The sequence below is a fragment of the Etheostoma spectabile genome, chromosome 15 (assembly GCF_008692095.1).
Source record: "Etheostoma spectabile isolate EspeVRDwgs_2016 chromosome 15, UIUC_Espe_1.0, whole genome shotgun sequence".
Classification (NCBI taxonomy): domain Eukaryota; kingdom Metazoa; phylum Chordata; class Actinopteri; order Perciformes; family Percidae; genus Etheostoma; species Etheostoma spectabile.
Window position 1 is genome coordinate 25,401,539 of NC_045747.1, and position 18,884 is coordinate 25,420,422.

At 38.6% G+C, this 18,884-nt stretch overlaps 1 protein-coding gene and 1 long non-coding RNA gene across 4 annotated transcripts in view; one reads left to right on the top strand and one right to left on the bottom strand.

Annotated features, from left to right (window-relative positions):
• The window catches only part of LOC116702410 (uncharacterized), a 295,446-nt gene that overhangs the window by 31,876 nt on the left and 244,686 nt on the right, over positions 1 to 18,884 (bottom strand). The gene's annotated exons all lie outside the window — the stretch shown is intronic.
• The window catches only part of LOC116702364 (nuclear factor of activated T-cells, cytoplasmic 3), a 63,062-nt gene continuing 52,835 nt past the window's right edge, over positions 8,658 to 18,884 (top strand). Inside the window, exon 1 of one of the 3 annotated variants that reach the window (XM_032536541.1) lies at positions 8,658 to 9,225. In XM_032536541.1, the coding sequence (XP_032392432.1) occupies positions 9,135 to 9,225 (91 nt within the window). In that variant the 5' untranslated portion in view covers positions 8,658 to 9,134. Of the gene's footprint in view, positions 9,226 to 17,068; positions 17,265 to 18,884 lie in introns of those variants that run through there. The other 2 variants (XM_032536542.1, XM_032536543.1) reach the window with 2 other exon arrangements.

The window sequence follows — 18,884 nt, forward strand, 5'->3', positions numbered from 1 at the left end:
AGGAATCTATCAATGGGACGATTTTCACAACTAAGATAATTCACTTCTTATTCAGTTTGAAAACTAACCGTTACAACCCACACCAGTAGGGGGCCGCTGCTCTGAGCAGACCGATTCCCCGTTAGAAGAAGAGAAAGCCACAGGACGGACCACGCGGCTCAGCTCACGGAGAGGTAAGCGAAATACTTGCGTTTAATGATGTTGTTGTGTTGTAATGGGAGGTTGTGGTTTAACATTAAACTCTTTCCCTCGTATGGGTTGTTATATTCCGGGGTTCTTGTAGGTTGACCAAAAATAAAAGTTTGGCTGAAGTAAACAACTAACTTTAGTTAGTTTTTCAACGTCGTCCGCCATTGTGCTATGCTAGTCATGCAGTGAGCTGCTCCAAGTCTTTTCTTTTTAGTAAACTATTTGTGCAAAAAACCATGTTCTCAATGCTGAGTTTATGGTGTTGACCCCCCAGGTGAGACTTGGAGTAAGTTCATGTTGTGTCGAGCCTTCTTAGTGTTTTAAAAATGTTGATTTTGATGCTATCATAGAAGGGCCCGTAGTAGCACTCCCATTCAAAAGGGCGAGGCCAGAGTTGGGCTTTAAATGGATTGCTTAAATCTTTCCCTTTGTTTGCTGCTGTGCACGACGTTTCTGCTTTGTTGCATTGTAAGTTTTGTGTAATCATGGTTAAAATGCTTTGTTTATGTTACAAATAAGATATCCGTTTCGGTCTTTTTTTAATTAGTGTAGTACAGTACATAAATAAAGCCAAAAATAATCAAAATCCTTAGTCCAGGTAGATAGGCAGCCATCTTGCAACGCACTTTAGCCAGTTATCGTCAAGCTGAGTGAAGGCTACAGCAAGGGACGTAAGGGTGTTGCTTACACAGCTGCAGTACTGGCTTACACTATGCATTTCGTGGATGCTGTGTCTCCCCATTACAAAGTATCTGGGGTACAATGCAGAAATCTTGTCACGTTCAATGTTTACACTGACTGTATACATTTTAATATTTTTGCAATCAGTACAAATTGTATGATCTGTTATTTCAGATGAATCCGGATGGAGACATTTGAGGAGAAGATGGATTATCTGCTCATGCTCTACAGGAGCTCCATGTCACCTCGCTCTGCTCCAAATCACAGCGTGCCATTTGCCCAACAGCAGCTGGGCCAAATATCCAGTTAAAAAAAATATGGCTGTGTACAGGTAACCTATTGCTGCTATATATATGTAAATAAATAATTTTCTCTGTATGGAACTGCTTTTCTTTCTTCTTTTTTTGCACTACTGGATCACAAATGTTCTCTAACATAGATTCCTACGCCAAAGCTGTGGCCCGGTGTCGGCGGCTGAGGGACACCAGCATCCAGACAGAAGATGAAGCAAGTGTCCAAAAAGGCAGCGCCGACGCCAAGGAGGTTCATGACAGATTCTTCAAGTGATGGTAAGACCTTTATTATAGACTACATTTTTTCACATATTTCAAATCACAGATTTTGCAATGGGTACACGCTATATGGTCTCTGTTTTACAGATGAATGTTGCACGACCAGATAAACTGTCCAGGACGGAGCGTGCGTCTGGAAGCCCTGTCTGGAAGTTAAAATTTATGTATGCATTTTTATAAAAACAGTCATATTTCTTAACATGGAAACCAATGACAGTCAACATGGTGCATATCATGGGATTGTTCTAATGTTTGTCTCTTCCTGTCTTTTTTCAGCTCAGAGATAACACTTCCTCCCCCACCTGCATGTAAGTTTTTAATATTATTTGTCTGATATAAAAGAATAGGTTCATATTTTGTAATGGCATGTGCAGGCAACCTATCAACTTCATCTTATAAAAAAATCATATAATTTATTTTTATGTATCAACCATGCAGGAAACCAGCTGGTTGCCAGAGCAGGATGAGTCTTTAGTGACCCTACCACGGACTGCCACTTTATCTTGGGACACAGTTGAAGGTACAGTTGCTTTGATTTTTGTATTGCAAAGAAGTACAATTAATGGCAAGGATCACTAGAGTAACACAACATTTTGTTGTTTAAACAGAAGAACTCACACAGAGGGAGGTGGCTCAGACATGGAGATCAAAATGAGAGGTAAGACTCAGGTTGCTCACGTGTTTGTATGTATGAGGATGTATGTATGTGTGTATGGAGAGGAGGAACAATATGGAAATTAAGTGGCCATAGTTCTGCCCTAAGACAAACACTATATAATTGCATAAAATCTAATATCTTAACTGAATGACTTCTCTTACAAAATGAGATTGTACAAGCTCTACACTGTATGCATATCTGTTACTATATGTTTTACAGCAATTTTTCCGGTCAACCTCGGGGGTTGTACTGGAGGTGATGCCGTCCGCCGCATGCTGCTGATACAGTACAGCCTGCGGGAAGAAAGACAAAGAAAGCCTTCCAGGACCTGGCTGTATGCATGGTTATAACAGGCAGGTTTATTTTATTCTTCACATTAGTATTATGCTTAGCTTGGCGACAAGAGGTTTTAATTTGACCTATAACTTTGCTTCATTTTGACTTCTACTCTAGCGGCCTGCCAGAAAAACTTCCCTGCGCTGACTGCTGCAGAAGCGGAGGATTTGATTGGGCAAGTTCTGAAGTTTGCCCCACACAGACGGTAAATTTAAGTTCTTCTGCATTATGTTCATAAGAAAGTTCATCAAAAAAATGTGGTTAATGTGTCATTCTTAGTATTACATGTCTAACTTTTGTTTATTTCTTTATAGGCCAGCTGAGAAGGACTGAGCCATGGAGCCCCCTTTTTTAAATTTTTTATAAAATATTGTTTTAGTGACTTATTTTGCACACACTTTTCAAACCCATCTTTATGCATCTTGCACTACATTTACACTACATCCTTATTTGTTGTTTCTTTTTCAGTTGTTTGAATATTAAAGTTTTGAAATGCCATCAAGTTTGCCTGTTCATTCCTTCCTATAATATAAATTTGTATGTAGTACGTGTGTATTTACAGTACATACATACACACATAGAGTATGGGTGTTGTTTAAAGGTTAGGGGAATAAGCTTTCTTAACGTTTTGGGGAACGTTCCCTGAAGGTTTGTTTTGGTTGTAGTTTGGTTGTCTGCGGTTTATTGGAAGGTTTTCTTAACGTTCTGGGAACGTTCGTTTTTGGTTACAGCGAACGTTCCCCTAACGTTAAGAGACCGTTCCGTAACGTTCGCTGAGGGTTGCAACGCTAAGGGAACGTTCCCCTAACGTTCGCTAAAGGTTGCAACGTTAAGGGAACGTTCCCCTAACGTTCGCTAAAGGTTGCAACGTTTTCGGAACGTTCGCCTAACGTTCTCTAAAGGTTGTAACTTTTAGAGAACGTCCGAGAACGTTCGCGATAACCAAAAACGAACGTTTCCCGGAACGTAAGAAAACCTTCCAATTAACCCGCAGACAACCAAACTACACCAAAAACAACCTTCAGGGAAACGTTCCCACAACCAAAAAAGAACGTTCCAGAACGTTCTGGGAACCAAAAATTGTTAGCTGGCTCTCACTCTGCTGATTACTGATTTGAATGAATTTGAATTAGCACTGCCTGCTGGAATGCCGGAGATTGTGATAGATTATAGAATGGTGAGAAAGAGCACTGTCAGTGACACAACAGAGACTGTCGATAACTGTCCACATGACTCCGAGGTCTGGTCAATCCTCTTCCAAAAATAGCAAGCCATAGGTACTGTAATACGTTTGTATTCATCTGGGATGTAGCCAAAGAAAGCCGATCACCTTTTATGTGATTATTGTTAAACAACTTATTCATCTTTTCAAGCTTGTCAACATAGTGATGTCTACACTTATACTTAAAGGCATATGTGCCTGCCACAGGGTTCTTAGGAGGATAATCTTGTGTTGCTGCTTTACACTGAGTGTAAACTAATAAAACAGAGACTAATCAACCAGGCATGCAAAAATCACTAAACCTCTTTGGGGCTATTTATGATATTTCTATTTCTTTCTTTTTTTAATTGCTGACATTAGCTATTTAAATGTGCTGATCCCATTCTTAGGAAGAAAATACATTGACCAAACACTAGGATTGCATCCCTGAGGTGCCTGACAACCTTCGCCAAGTATAAAACATATCTCATTAATAAACCTTATGACAGAGAAATTTATTTTATAAGTCTTTTATTTCCTATTTCTCTGTTGTAGTGTCTTAAAATATTATAACTTTCATGCTCATTATATATATTCATATCTTGCTTGTCATATATTCTTACATGCTTATTATATATATCTTTAATGCTTATTATGTGCACATTTAACAAAACTGTGTTTCTCTATAGCTCTCCCTCTTTTTCTGTGTTGCTGCTGTTTCTTACAAGAGGTCGTAAATGTCTCACTGTTGTATATCACAAGCAGCAAATGTCTTAGATTCAAGGTCATTTAAAGTACAAATCGTTCTCTTAGCGTAGGCATAAACCAGATAACAGATGTATCAACAACTGTGAATTAAGGAACAGAGCTGCAGAGAAATCGCTGAAGTTCCACCAGAGCTGCGCTGGAGGATAGGTGGCTCTTGTGTGTGTTCTTCCCGCAACTGTCAATTTAACTACACATTTGCCGTCTGCGTCTCGTTTTCTTGCTTGACCGTGTTTATTTAGTAAGTTAAAGTGTCCTAAACCTGACACCTTACTTGAGAACAAAAATATGTAAGCTTCTGCTGTTTGGCTCTGTCTCTCTCCAGTTGCCTGCTAGGAATGTTTTCATTCATCCATTTTGATTCACATGTGTTTTTCTGCCCATCATTTTCTTTTGTGCAGAGGACAATTGCATGAACACCCGGCTTAGAAAACAGCTGTCTGCATCACAGCTGCTGTCACATGTATTGTACATCAGCTAACCTTCCCATGTGCTGAATGAATCAGCTCGCTGATTGATTTATTGTAGCTTCAGGACATCACACACACTTTCAGTAATAGAATCTGTCACGTGTCAGGCAAACCAATGCTGAAATTGGAAATCCCTATGAATTTAGATTACTGCCTCCTAAGGAAGGAAGAAAGAACTGAGTTGGGCATGATAATTTACTTACAAATATATACACAACATTTAAATGAGTCTTATGTGTCTTTATGTCCAGACCCGGGGCCTGTAATCGCCTGATGGGAGGCAACTGTCCAACTCACTCATCACACAGAGTCAATATTCAGTTTCACAGACTGAACAAAAGAGGGCAGCAAAAATCCACGAGCACAATTTTAAGTCGCCTGAAATCCTGTTTAGAGTTGTGATGGCAAGTTTTTGTACTGTCTTCCAAGTCTACAACATTTCATTCACATGGTTTCTTGGGAAATAAAGCATATTGTTTGTCTAGGATTAATTATTCTGCAAACAATTATTTTTCACTCTTCCACCCTGTCGCATTATTAACATACTGACGTCTTTAGGTCAATCACAGATAAATTAAGACATAAAATAACACATGAATAACAGATTTCTTTTTTACTTTTCAAATGTTGGAGAATCTACTTCAATATGATTGTATCTACAGAACAATGTAATTGCATAAGTGCACCTTAAATTCCTTATCAGCTGACATTCTGAGACAGGATTGTGTGCAATTGGTTGACATTTAGTGAACATTCCGCATGTTGCCAAGGTGCTGCGTTGCATTTTCTGCAGTGTGTGCAAACCCCAATCCTTGAAAGAGTGACACCTTTCAAGCGGGACCAGTGTGGGGGCAGATGCTGTTTTTTTTTCCCTTCATAACTTTCTTTACAAGAACATAATATCATAAACCACATCTTCAGCCTCCCACACACTTTTTTTTTTCAATCAGAATCAGAATCAGCTTTATTTTTTATTTTTATATTTTTAATTATTATCTTCTCCCTTCAATGGTCTGTGGAGATAAGAGACGCCGGTAACCTGAATGAGACTCTGGTGGGTTTGGGGACACGACAGCTGAACAGGAGACAATTTAGTCAATATGATAATCTCTTTATAATTCAATTTAATAATAATGAAAATAATAATAATTACAATAATTATACTCAATTAAATGATGCTTTATTAAATGATAAATTAAGAATCATTTGGATTCATTACAGCCAGAACCTTATGTCCTCTTTTTTTATGAGCAGATGTGTACAATTGGAAAAACTAAATCTTTAATGCACTTGTACATTGTTTAAGGAACATTCTTGAGTCAGTTATTTTACTTGTATTTGTTACTTTTCCGTTTTTTGATAAGGTATTAAGTTTGTTTTGGTAAAACAGGGAAATAGTCACAGCTCAGGATGACATTACAGTTCATTTGTTTTGCTTCACTGATCCATCATAAGTCAGTCCTATAGAAGCCTTGGTTATGATTAATATAGTCACTTCTATTGAGAGTAGAACTGAATACAGACTGGAGTTAGTTGGTACTGGCATGACATTGCTGATTTACGCAATAACCATGTGTGACTAACTGACAGTAAGTGTTGCTCAAAGTAGTCCTTAAAACAGCTTCTTCTTTCAGGTGTTGACACAAGCAATATTACTTATCTATTACTTATTCAAATCAAGTAACTATACACTTGTTGAGAAGAACATTGTTGTACTTGTCAATTAGACCACCAGATGTCTGGGAGCAGTCTAAAGTGGCATACTGGCATACTGGAATACTGTTAAATTGTATGATGTTTAAAGAGGTAACTAAAAATTTAACAACTTTGGTGTATATTCGGAACTCAGGAGGACTTTGATTGTAATAACATCCACCTTTTAAGAAGAACAAATGTGTGTTGGAAAAGAATCACTTTAGAAGATGGCCTAGAGGTCAGCAATGGTTAAACCTTGTGCTTTTGCTTGGAAATAAAGACCACAGGAAATGTGTTATTGATGCTTTCAAATGCATTTGTAAGACGAGCGACTGTCTGAACGCCCACATACATCGAGCATAGGTATGGAGTGTGTGGCTGTGTCAGAAAATAAGAAGCTGTCGGCTGCACATGCGATTTGTGTTGAGGGTTGACTGACACTAAAATGTGCTTTTACAAAGTTACTTTCAGCAATATAATAATGATCACACAGAATATGTATACATTATTGTTTACATATACATGTATGCATTGTTTCTTTTATTGCAAATTGATCGTAAAAGGCCAAAATATGATAGGTAGAAATAATACAGCAGTAATTCACATAATAAAACTTTTTATTATCGTGTTTATCAGTGTTAACCTTGGGTGGAACATTAAAAACTTGCTTCACAGAGGCAGATATTCTTAATCAGCCGTGAAAGTGTATTTGTGTGTGTGTGTGTGTGTGTGTGTGTGTGCGCATGTTTGTGTATGTGTGTGTGTGTGCATGTGCGAGTATGCAAGTGTGTGTGTGTGCATAGTAGGAATCACATCACAACAAGAATTAGAATACCCCCTACAATACATGTTGCCAATAATGCAAGTATATGAAAGCAGGAATAATTGAATACTAATACACAAGTTGTCAGGCAAAATAAAATCATCAAAGCAGCGACACATTAAAGCTTTAGAGTGCATTAACCTCTGTTTTGCTTATCCAATAAAGATTAACCTGAGGACATCAACCTATCCAATCCAGGGTTGGCTAGAGATGCAGAGGTTGAACGGAGTGAAACAGCCTGTATTTAGAAGGATTTACTATTGCTTTATTCTAGCCACAGACGTACTCTTGTCACCCTATCTCTGGTAAGAAATACTAAGAATTACATTGTGACATAAATAAACCATTGACACAAAAGGCATCGCTCAGAGTAGTAATATGCAGTATGAGTACTGAATATGCACAAGAAGAAAAACGAATCATTATCTTGCCATGTTAGAGTTACAATTAACAAAGTGCCTATTTTAAATGCAAGTGTAAGGACTATCCTGGTGTACAATGCAGGTAAATTTCTTTGACTACAGCAATATTTACTGAAGACATTTTTAAATGGTTGGGTCCCAATATGTTCATCTTCTCAAGTTATTGCACATTTGGCCAAAATGTAAGTGTCCCGGTATAAAATACCCCATCAAGTGCAAAAAAAAATAAAACATAAATAATCCAAAAAGCCATAATGAAGATGTATATTCGTACCTACCAGTACAGTCCCATTTACAAGCCTTAATTGGCTGAGTAGAAATGATGGGACTCCCGTGCTGACAGGCTGGATGGATCTAAAGGTAGAAAGTGCACTGTGTCATTATACTTACCAATCCTGACTTGGATTGGAACCATGCAAAGAGATAGGTTTGAGGGCCAAGTGCAATCAGATTGGGGGGGAGGGAGGGGGGAGAGGGAGCAAAGTGGTTGTAAAACCTAGTTGATGCAAGGTCAAAGGGTTTGCTAAATTCAAATGTATGTAGGCCTACAAATTGTGATGCTAAAACAGCATATTAACACAGTGATAAAACATAAACATCACATATTAAATATTTGTGATTTAGGTAAAACGTTTCCTATATATTTGTTATTTTGTTTTTCAAGAACCTAAATTTCACCCTGCACCTTAAAAAAAAAAATGCTCTTACCCATAACTTGCTCATTAACTCCATAGCTTCTGTGTGTGCGTGTGTGTGTGTGTGTGTGTGTGTGTGTGTGTGTGTGTGTGTGTGTGTGTGTGTGTGTGTGTGTGTGTGTGTGGTGTCTGCTGACGTCACCACTGGAACAGCCTTGTCACGCGGGGTTAGTAAAAGTTGGGATAGGATCTCCGGAGAGAGCGATAGGGAAACAGACAGGAGGAGAGAGAGAGAGAAAGGGGGTACTGGACAATCACACGGACAATTCATCGGCTTTATCGCTAACATTAAACACTGACAGAGAAAGCGCGCCTTTGTTATTGACTAACGTTAGGTCGACAGACAGCGAGAAACCGCGAGAGAAGGAGAGACAGAGGGGGCAGACGACTTTCTCTGAAGTTGAAGCCTTAATTTCGCAAGTTAGCTAACTGCCAGAGGAAGAGACACCAACTTCTTGTATTTTGGATTTTTCAAACGAATGGAAAACACGAGTTGGTGTATGGCCATGAGTTAAAAGAACAAAAGGTAAAGTTCGGCGTCGGTGCAGTCGGTAAATGTGACATTTTAGGAGAGCATAAATTGCTCCAGCAGTCGACCGTCGACTAAAAACCGAGCTGTCAAACCCGATGACGACTGCAAACTGCCCCGGGAATGAGGAGCTGGACTTCAGACTGATTTTCGGAGAGGACGGGCAGCAGCAGCCGTTAGGCCCCGCAGGTCAGTGGGTTTCCCCATGGGTTCAAACGGTAGCTAACGTCATATTGTTAGTAAACTTACGGCACAATATGCTGTAACGTTAACATAGCTAAGTTACTCACCTAACCTAACCAACGTTAAGTTACTGCTGGTATAATTTATCCCGTTGCTTTCGATCGCAATCTCGATACTGTGTGCTCTGTAAAGAGGAACCGACTCCAATAAGAGTTTTTGGTTTATTTTGAGAAATGGAGATATTAAAATATCACGCGTCATTAGCTTGACATTAGCACGAGTTCAGTTATTGCTATAACGTGATACTAATTTCACTGTAAATCCAGTTGAAATTTGTAATGCCTGCTCCATTTCATTTTTTGGCGACAGATAGCTTGTCCAATTTTTAAACGATTTTAAAAGAGACTGCAACAGTTGGTTAGGTTGGTATGGTGTAGCTAAGTATGGCTGAAGGAGGGACCAGTTTGAATGTTGCTGAGGCACACTTTTGTGAAGTAGCACATGCTAATGTTGTCAAAACCTTTATTCACTTGTTCACAAAATAAGTGAAATTTAGGAAAGATGCTGTTGTAATGTTTTAATAGCCGTGTCAACGGTGCTATTTCACTTAAACCCAGTCTTTTCTGTAGATATGTGTTATTGTCAAGTGTACTACTTAGTAATACAATGTATTCATTTAATTTTGCAAAACATACATTATTAGTTATTGTTGATATTGATTATTGTTGTTGAAGCTTCACTTTAAAAACTTAAAAATATATATATATACTGAACCTGAACCATATTCTCTCACCCTCATAGGCTGTGTTTAGTAATGTGTTTTTGAAGTTCAAACTATAGATAAGTCCTATAGATTGTGGAGATTGAAAGTGCGTCAAACAATATGACAATACCGAGAACTTAAAAACAGTAATTTTCCTGGTGGATCAGTAATCTCAGGCGTATACCATGCTAAATGAGATACCTTGGGTCTGAATCTAGATGAGGACATTTGCGGCATGACACTGCTTTCTCTCTTTCTCCATCCTACTAAGATGAGAACTCCTTAGAAAAAGGATACAACTCAAATGATAATAAAGTATTTTTCTTCTATAAGGCTATCTTGGAAACTAATGTCCCAGTAGAGAAGAGAGAATAACATACATTAAGCAGTACCTGGGTTTACAAGTATTTATGACAGATGATCATAATTGTATTAGTTTATTGATAGACACAAAGTAAGCTATCAGCAGAAGCTTGATTGCGAAGAACTGCATAAAGTGAATGCATGTCTTTATTTGCTAGGGTTGAGATTGTGGAATAGGTTTTGGAAAACATTTAAAAACTAAGCTGTATAACCTTGGGTATGCAAACATCACAGAACATGTGACAGATGTGTCATCACATTTAAACAATTTAAAATTGAAGTCAAGGCTTCCAAAGATTCCAGATATTTCAGACTGAATTACATGGAAAGTGATACACAAGAACAAGTTGGGATGGACTGAAGTATTTAACTCACTGAAAGTTTTTTATAGATGCAGTAAAGTGAGAGACCAAGCCGGTAATGAATGTTATGTTGTCAAACAGTGTCAAGAACATTATTCCTTTTTTATGTGTTTTTTTATTTTATTCATAAATTAATCAATTCAGTGTTTCCATTTAACAATGAAAAAAGAAAAAATCTAATGATTTCTGTTTGGAGACTGCCAAACTGCATTAGTTTCTGGCAGTATAGAACATTACCAGTATTTGTGGACATACAAATGGTTACATCCCGTTAATAAGTTGTTGCTTGTAGGGATGCATATCGGTTAGTTAGGCTACCTGGTGTCTTCCAGAATTTCTTAAAAGTACGTTATGGGTGTTAGGGCTGAAATCCAAATTACTACAGATATATTGATCGTATGAAATGTGTGGATAAATCAACTTGTTTTTTACAAGTATAAGTGTGTGTTTTCACGTTGGCCACACTAGGCAATTCCTGTTTAAGTGTAATGTCTAGAAAAATGTAAATATTTAAAGTTGATAACGTATTATGAAAGGAGCAGATTTCAAACTTTTCATATTTATTTGTGTCACTTGATGCAACAGAATGACTACATAATAAATGACAATAGAACTCAACATTGTAGTTCCATAAGTAAATTCATAATCTAAATTGAGGATTTTGCTTGTTCGCCATGATGTCGTAACCATCCAAGGTAAACCTACCACGACCTATGAGATTGTGAAACAATGGTAAATGCTACTGTAGAAGCCACAAGTCTGTAAGATACCAACAGGAACCGGAGCTATGGGCGGTCACTGTTGAGCTCTATTTGTGCCGGTTTCTTTAATGATTGCAGACACTTGAAAAAGATGCAGCGTTAACTAATAAATCAGGACAGGTACTCATGAAGTATGGATTGCAGACAGGGTTCATAATTAGCACCATTCACATGCCAAATGCTGGCAAAATATTTAAGTGGCTGGTAGATTTGCTTCACTCCCCACAAATGATAAAAAAGTAAATTTTTCAACCCATTGCAGATGTCTGCTAGCCCAACAAGCCACACCCATATCAAGATGTTGGGTCTGGGAACTCACCATTGGCAGGGCTCAATCCGAGGGGCGGGATAAACGGTTGTCTTTCATATTCACTGTGCACGCAATAGGATAGCGCCACAACCAACCATAGCAACGCTGGTTGATGGATTAAACTTTTGCCATAACTCTGAACACATCTTCCCTTTTTAAGAATGACCTCAGTGCTTAAGTCTTACAGAGTCGCGGCTAAAGCCGATTCAAAAGACCGCTGTTCTCTAGCAGCAGCCATCTTCTTTATTTTCAAGTAGCAGGGAATTCACGTGGAACCGTCACAACTCTGCCGTCATTACGTCAGTCTGCCATTCGACTCTATACACGATGTGATTTGCCTGACCAGAGTTTGGTGTTTCCAGTTTGCAAGCCAACAAAGAGTTGCTAGACTGACCATAGCTGCAAATTATATTTTCTGCCGCTAGGGTGCGTCTAGATTTCTAGGCTAGATGTCTGCATCAACCATCACAATTGCAGACAAAACTTCCTTGGTTGAAACAAGACTCAGGCGGTGTTGCAATCAAATCAAAGATTTTGAAATTGTCAGAGGTGGCCTTGAATCCCTTATCTGACATCGGCAAAAATGTATACAACATCCTAAGTTACCCCCTGGGAATGACAGAAGCTGCTACCTTTCAGGTTTGGGTTGTTTATTTAGTTAACATGTGATAATATAGGTGTGAAAAAGTCTTTTATATACATTGTACAAAGGCTGAGTGATATAAGATATAACAAAGGACATCAGCTGGATTTAAACCCACAAATACATTGATTATTGGCATATGCGTGGGTCTTAGCATTTATACTAAATTTAACTTCTTTATTGGTTTCTGTCTTTGGGCCTAAACCATTGGAACATGTGAATTCTTCGGCTGTCCTTTTCACAAAACTCTGGGAAAGTAATGACTCCATGAAGGTTTGGCTTGTGCAATCTTAAAGCAATTTTTCCTTCAATTAAAAAAGACGTTTGATTTGGAGATGGGACGAGGGGAAAAACTGCAGTTGGAATAAGCGTAGGAATAAAAGCACCACTGTGCAAGTGGTTTTAATCTGGTCTGCTCTGGACTGTATGAGTTGGCCAAAAAGGGGGGCGCTTGTCCAAATTAATAACTGAAGTGTAATACAGGATCACACAGCCGAAGTAACAGGGAGTTGCACACTCCTGAGTTGTTCTCCTTCTATGAAGGCAGGGATCAAGTCAGGGCTTGTTTTAGTAACAACTTGGAGGACTTCTACTGTGAATATTTGACGTGTTTTAACTCCACTGAGCTTCTTATTGTTGAATGTTGCTTGAACTGGGTTGTGATGTCGTGAAAAAAGAAGATTGAAGGTCTCAAATAAAAATGAAACATCAGTGCCACATTTCTATAACTCTTAGCGATTACAATATGTCACAGTAATGTACTTAACTTTCTAAAAGGGTGCTGCTGTTATGGAAGCCGGTTCCTCATGTTCATAACAAATCTCTTCTACTTGTTTGTTTTACATATTTCCTGTTCATCCCATTCTTTAATGGAACCGACTCCTCTAATGTTGGCTTCCTACACACTTTTACTCTCAGCCCAGCTGTCAATTGTCTTGCTGTCTTTCAACGTTTCCACTTGCATATGTGAACGGGATTAAAAAGTGTTTTTTTTATCAAAGAGTTGCTTTGTTCAGGTAAAATATTTCACTGTTACTAGCTATTTGCTATTGCTGACTATTCAGAGGTATTGAGCAAGCTTACCGTGAGGGTTTTCCTCACATTATGTACAGTGCCAGCTGAAAAAAAGTCCCTCTGAGAGTTCACTATATTAAAATGTAACTTATTGATTACTGCATATATATGTTGGCCAATAAGTAAGACGAAAAAGCATAAGTAATCTTGCCAGTATTTTACTATAATGTCCAGCTCAGTACATACAGTGGTGCTCAAAAGTTTACATACACATGCTTAAGTTGACTAAAAAGAGGAATAAAAAAATCAGTTTTGGAAATTATTTTAATACCTAAATTAAAAAATGAGGTAAAATCCAACCTTTAAGGACACCAATTTTCTTTGTGAATGAATAACGTATTGTAAATAAATAAATGTTCTTATTTAAAATACAGGGGTCATAAGTATACATACCCCTATGTTAAATTCCCATAGAGGCAGGCAGATTTTTATTATTAAAGGCCAGTTATTTCCTGGATTCAGGATATTATGCTCCTGATAAAGTTCCCTTGGCCTTTAGAATTAAAATAGCCCCACATCCTCACATACTCTTCACCATGCTTAGAGATAGGCATGGGATACTTTCTATAAAATCATCTCTCAATGCAAATCAAACCAGGTATTAGTCTAACTGAAATAAAACCATGCCTATCTCTAAGCATGGTGAGAGTATGTGATGATGTGGGGCTATTTAATTCTAAAGGCCAAGGGAACTTTATCAGGATGCATAATATCCTGAATCCAGGAAATAACTGGCCTTTAATAATAAAAATCTGCCTGCCTCTATGGGAATTTAACATAGGGTATGTATACTTATGACCCCTGTATTTTAAATAAGAACATTTATTATTTACAATACGTTATTCATTCACAAAGAAAATTGGTGTCCTTAAAGGTTGGATTTTACCTCATTTTTTAATTTAGGTATAAAATAATTTCCAAAACATGATTTTTTTATTCCTCTTTTTAGTCAACTTAAGCATGTGTATGTAAACTTTTGAGCACCACTGTATCTTCTCACAATTCAAAAAATGTAAGCATTCACAAAGTATTTGTTCATGTAATGTTTGTGTTAAAAAAATGTATCTCACTGTATTATATATTATTATATTTATATATATTTGTTTATTTTTTTATATTTCAATATAAAGGCTTCTAAAAGGGTAAAACACTAGTATGGCTACTGCATAATGCCTGGCCTGCATTAAAATATTTTTCCAATCTTAGTAACAGTTTAAAATGTTAGAGACCCCACATATAATGACATGTAATGATAGATTTAACAGTTTTGTTCCTATAGTCTGTGGAGAGCAACAATTTGGACAGCACATCACACACAAACAGATTCCATTCACATCTCAAAACAGTAAATCTTGCGCAGTCAAACATGACGTTAGAGTATACAAACATGGCGACGACGGAAGAACCGCTCTGCCTTGGCTGGGCTTCTGCGGGAGATCGGTGCCTGTATAGAGGTTACCCACTTATAACGACAGTTAATGAATGATGAGCGCCACTCTCCCGCAGAAACCAGGTCGTCCTGGTGAGTGTGAGCTAACTGTGTGTGGAGCTTAAAAAAGCTCTGTTTGCTGTGTAGCTGTTAGCGCTGTTAGCGCTACCCGTTTCCTGCACCCTCAGTCTCCCTTCGGGATCAGTTGATCAGCGGTATGAGCTTCGTATGAGCATCACTTTCCTACAGAAGTCCAGCAAGACTAACAAGACTAGACTGTGTCCTTAGCCTTCCCCTCATACAACAGTATATCAGATCGTGAATATTGAACATGGTTAATATTTGGATTTGAAGTCAGTGCGGCCAAGATGGATTTCCAAGCAGATCGAGGGATGTAAAAAAACACTCTTTTTAACAAACTGCACACCACAGGAAAATCTGGCAAGATAATCTTTAGAACCATCAAAAAATCTGGGCTAATGCTGACAATTTTCTAGACGCGGAAATCAGCTTGATTCTCATGTGGTGTATACCCTCCATAACAACTATTACCCCCATAACCAAATAGCTATTAATGCAAAACAGCTATTACCTACAATTAACTTAAACCCCCAAGTATGAATTTATGCAAATCCTTTTGTTTTGAGATATCCACCTGTGAAAGTTCTGCCACCCTCTAAATACAATGGAGGTTCATGGGATTTCATTTGTGCCCCTCAAAGCACAAAAACTTTGAAAAACATAACGGCAACATGTCATTTGTAATTGTGTGAACTCTATGGCTGTTTCCATTAATATCATGTCACCATTGCTTGTTCTCTTATTTTACTTGTTTTCTGCAGTAACCTTTGCCCGTGGTGGTTGAGCTCAGCGCTTTTTTCTTTTTTAATTCGTCACTTTAGGCCGAAAAACCCACTTAGGCGGCCTCCCGTAGATTTACATAGGCAGGGGAAACCACGGGTTAAGAGGTTTGTAAGTTGTGTTTTGAGTACCTTTATGCATAACGGCTGTCAGTCCCAGACCTTTTCACTTCGTAGCTTACAGCAAATTATCATTGTGAAACGAACGGCACTGATAGACACCTGTGTGTGTTGCTTGTTACAGACGGTGGCCTCACACTTGCTTTCATCTATAGTATCAAACGGGGTAAGCTTAGTTGTACATACTTATTAAAGTACATATTTTCCCTCCACTGTTTTTGATTGTAGTTTCATATACGAAAATAGCACAATCTATCTTACAAAATGTTACAATGTTGATTTGGGCTCATCCCTTATAGTACCACTTACTCCATTTGTGATAGAGTGTCTATTGTAAAGTAGTTGTGTGAGTGTAAAAAATAAGGTTTTGGTGAGTTAGGGTGATGCACGAGCATTGGTCTCATTGGGTGTTAGAGGTGGTATGAAGCATGGGGGCAGAAATGCCCTTTATGGGTGGCAGAGTAGTACATCCATTGCGGAGGTGTCTGGCTTTCTGCCTAGACATGCCATGTGGGGTTCAGATAGCAGGGTGGAATGAAAGGAGAGGAAGGCACACTGCTCTCTAGCTGATGCTAAGGGGAAGATGAGATGTTTTTGTTGACCCACTCTCCTTGTCTAGACCTTTCTCTTTTCTTTTGGTACATATATTGACTTTTTTGTCCCAGCTTTTACTTATCTCACAAATTGAAAGAATTTGTGCCTTGTTGGTCGCCACTATACCAGCACAGAGCATTTATGTAGACTCGCCACCAAGACGACGAGGCGTCTTTCCTTTCTCACTGCTTTCACAGGATGTGAGACAGACCACCAGTGATATCAGAGAGACTGATATAGGCTAATGAAATCTCCAGATGCCAGCAGTCACCACAACCTCTTAGTGACTAGTCAGGTTTGATTTTGTCTTATTAACATGCTGTGACATTTCTTGTACCTGCAGGGTTGTCTTTGTCATGCTCAGAAATGAAGGTATGTCAAGGCACATTTTTAGCCAAATGAAATGATCAAACTGAGAGCAGCTAGTGGAGAAAGAAATGTTGCCCCTTGTCTATGTAGTTGTCATTGTTCTGCTTCTCTGAACCAAGAGCTCGATCCTCTCAGTCCTCGTCGTGGGAAAGACTGAAATTACATCGCTCTCATGGTGGACTATTTTGAGCTCCCAAAGAGAGTGGCAGAGGGCAGGCAGCAGGTTCTAGTGACTCGTTTGTACTTAGTGCAGGAGAACCCCTCTCGTCCCAGGACGTCTACAGCCTTCAACGTTTTACTGTTCAAGCACTTTGTGATCTTTACGAGGAGAGGAGTGGAAGAATGCTGTGTGCCACATCACCAGGTGAGTGTGTGGGCACTCCCAGACTCTAACCAGGTGTGTTTGTGTGTATGTGCGTGCATGTGTTTGTTTAGACCTTTTATGTTGAGGGGTGGGAGCCACCACTCAAACAAGCAGCGGGCGTAGGAGTAAGCTGTCCTGAAGTGTTTTAGAAATTGTATAAACCTTCCTTAACACAACAACAGAATACATAGATTTTTTCATTGACATCAACATATGGCTATTTGGTTAGAGTAGGTCTCCAGTCTAAACTTAGAATACGTCCAACTTAAAAGTTTGCTTATATTGTTTCACATTGTATTCACAGCACCTGATTCCCACTTTGCTAATATGCAGTTAGCTTGAGTCTTTTTTGTCATTTTAATTGTGTAGCTTGTTGATGGTAGACATGCAGGACATTGATACTTAGTAATATGCATAGGTATATTAATTATAACAAAACTCACCACAAATTATATTAAAAAAAACTAATCAAAAATAACATCAAAGAAGAGACTAAAACATACAAACAGAGATAGACAGTGGAGTGTTTGATAGTTAAACAAGCCAATGTCTATAGACTTTGTAAATGTTTGAGAAGGCTTTAAAAAAGTCTAAGGACCTGCAGGTTCAAATACTTTTATGAAAATGTGAAAGACAGAGAGGTCAAAGATCAGACAGTCATGCATGAGGTCCCCATGTGGGGCTGGATTACCATGTGGATGCCCCCTAACCCTACTGAACCGAAGGGGTCCCAGCACCTAGTGTGATGAATGAGACGTTTGTTTCCCGGGGTGAGGCATGAGTAACTATGCGTGGCATCTGTCTAGTTTAAATTTAGTGTAACTGAAGCTACCGCTGGCTGCGCTGTATCAACATGTCAGAGGCTGCGTTACGGCAGAAAGAAAGCTGTCGAACTCCTGCATATGCGTTTTTAATTTTTTTTTTGTTCTCTGGTCCCCGTTTACTATAAGGTGTGGCTTGCTATGCAGGGATTAGGGTGGTTTGAATCCCATTTTATTTCAGGCTACCTTCAATGCCTTATTGCAGTCAGGCTTTGAACTGGCACCTCCACTCCATGCAGTCTTTCTTGTCCCACTCCCGTTATGTGTCCAATGATCAGGTGAGACACATAGTCACACATTCTAAATTGAGTTATCAAGGAACAGTGATTGTTGTGGTGTCCTTTATTGAAAAGGAGGTTTTAGATGGGACACATGAGATAATTAAAATAAGTGACTTCAGTTGTCATTTAAACTTGGGATTTACCAGTTAGATTTTAGAAGGGGGCAATGGCACACATTTTAGTGGGGGCCCATGTGTTTGAGTGGACCTTACTAAGTGGATCCCAATTGGAATGTGGACCATGTGGATTTTGACATCTGAAAAGGGCACACCTATTGTGTATAGATTTTTTAACGATATGAACTGCTGATCATTTTATGCACATTGTGCTCAAGAGAGAAACATGAATCAGGCCTTTTTAAACATGTATCCACTTGTAGAGTTGTAAAATAGATGGGAAGGAAGGGTTTCCCTGCTTTAAGAGTAGTTTCTTTTCTGGACATATTTCATTTGTGATTTTGGAGGGGGAAATGCTGTTTTCCTGTTTTTTCCTTGATTGTTTCCTGTTAGTTTTTTTCCCCTTGTTTTGTGTTGGCCTTTTTACAAACACCA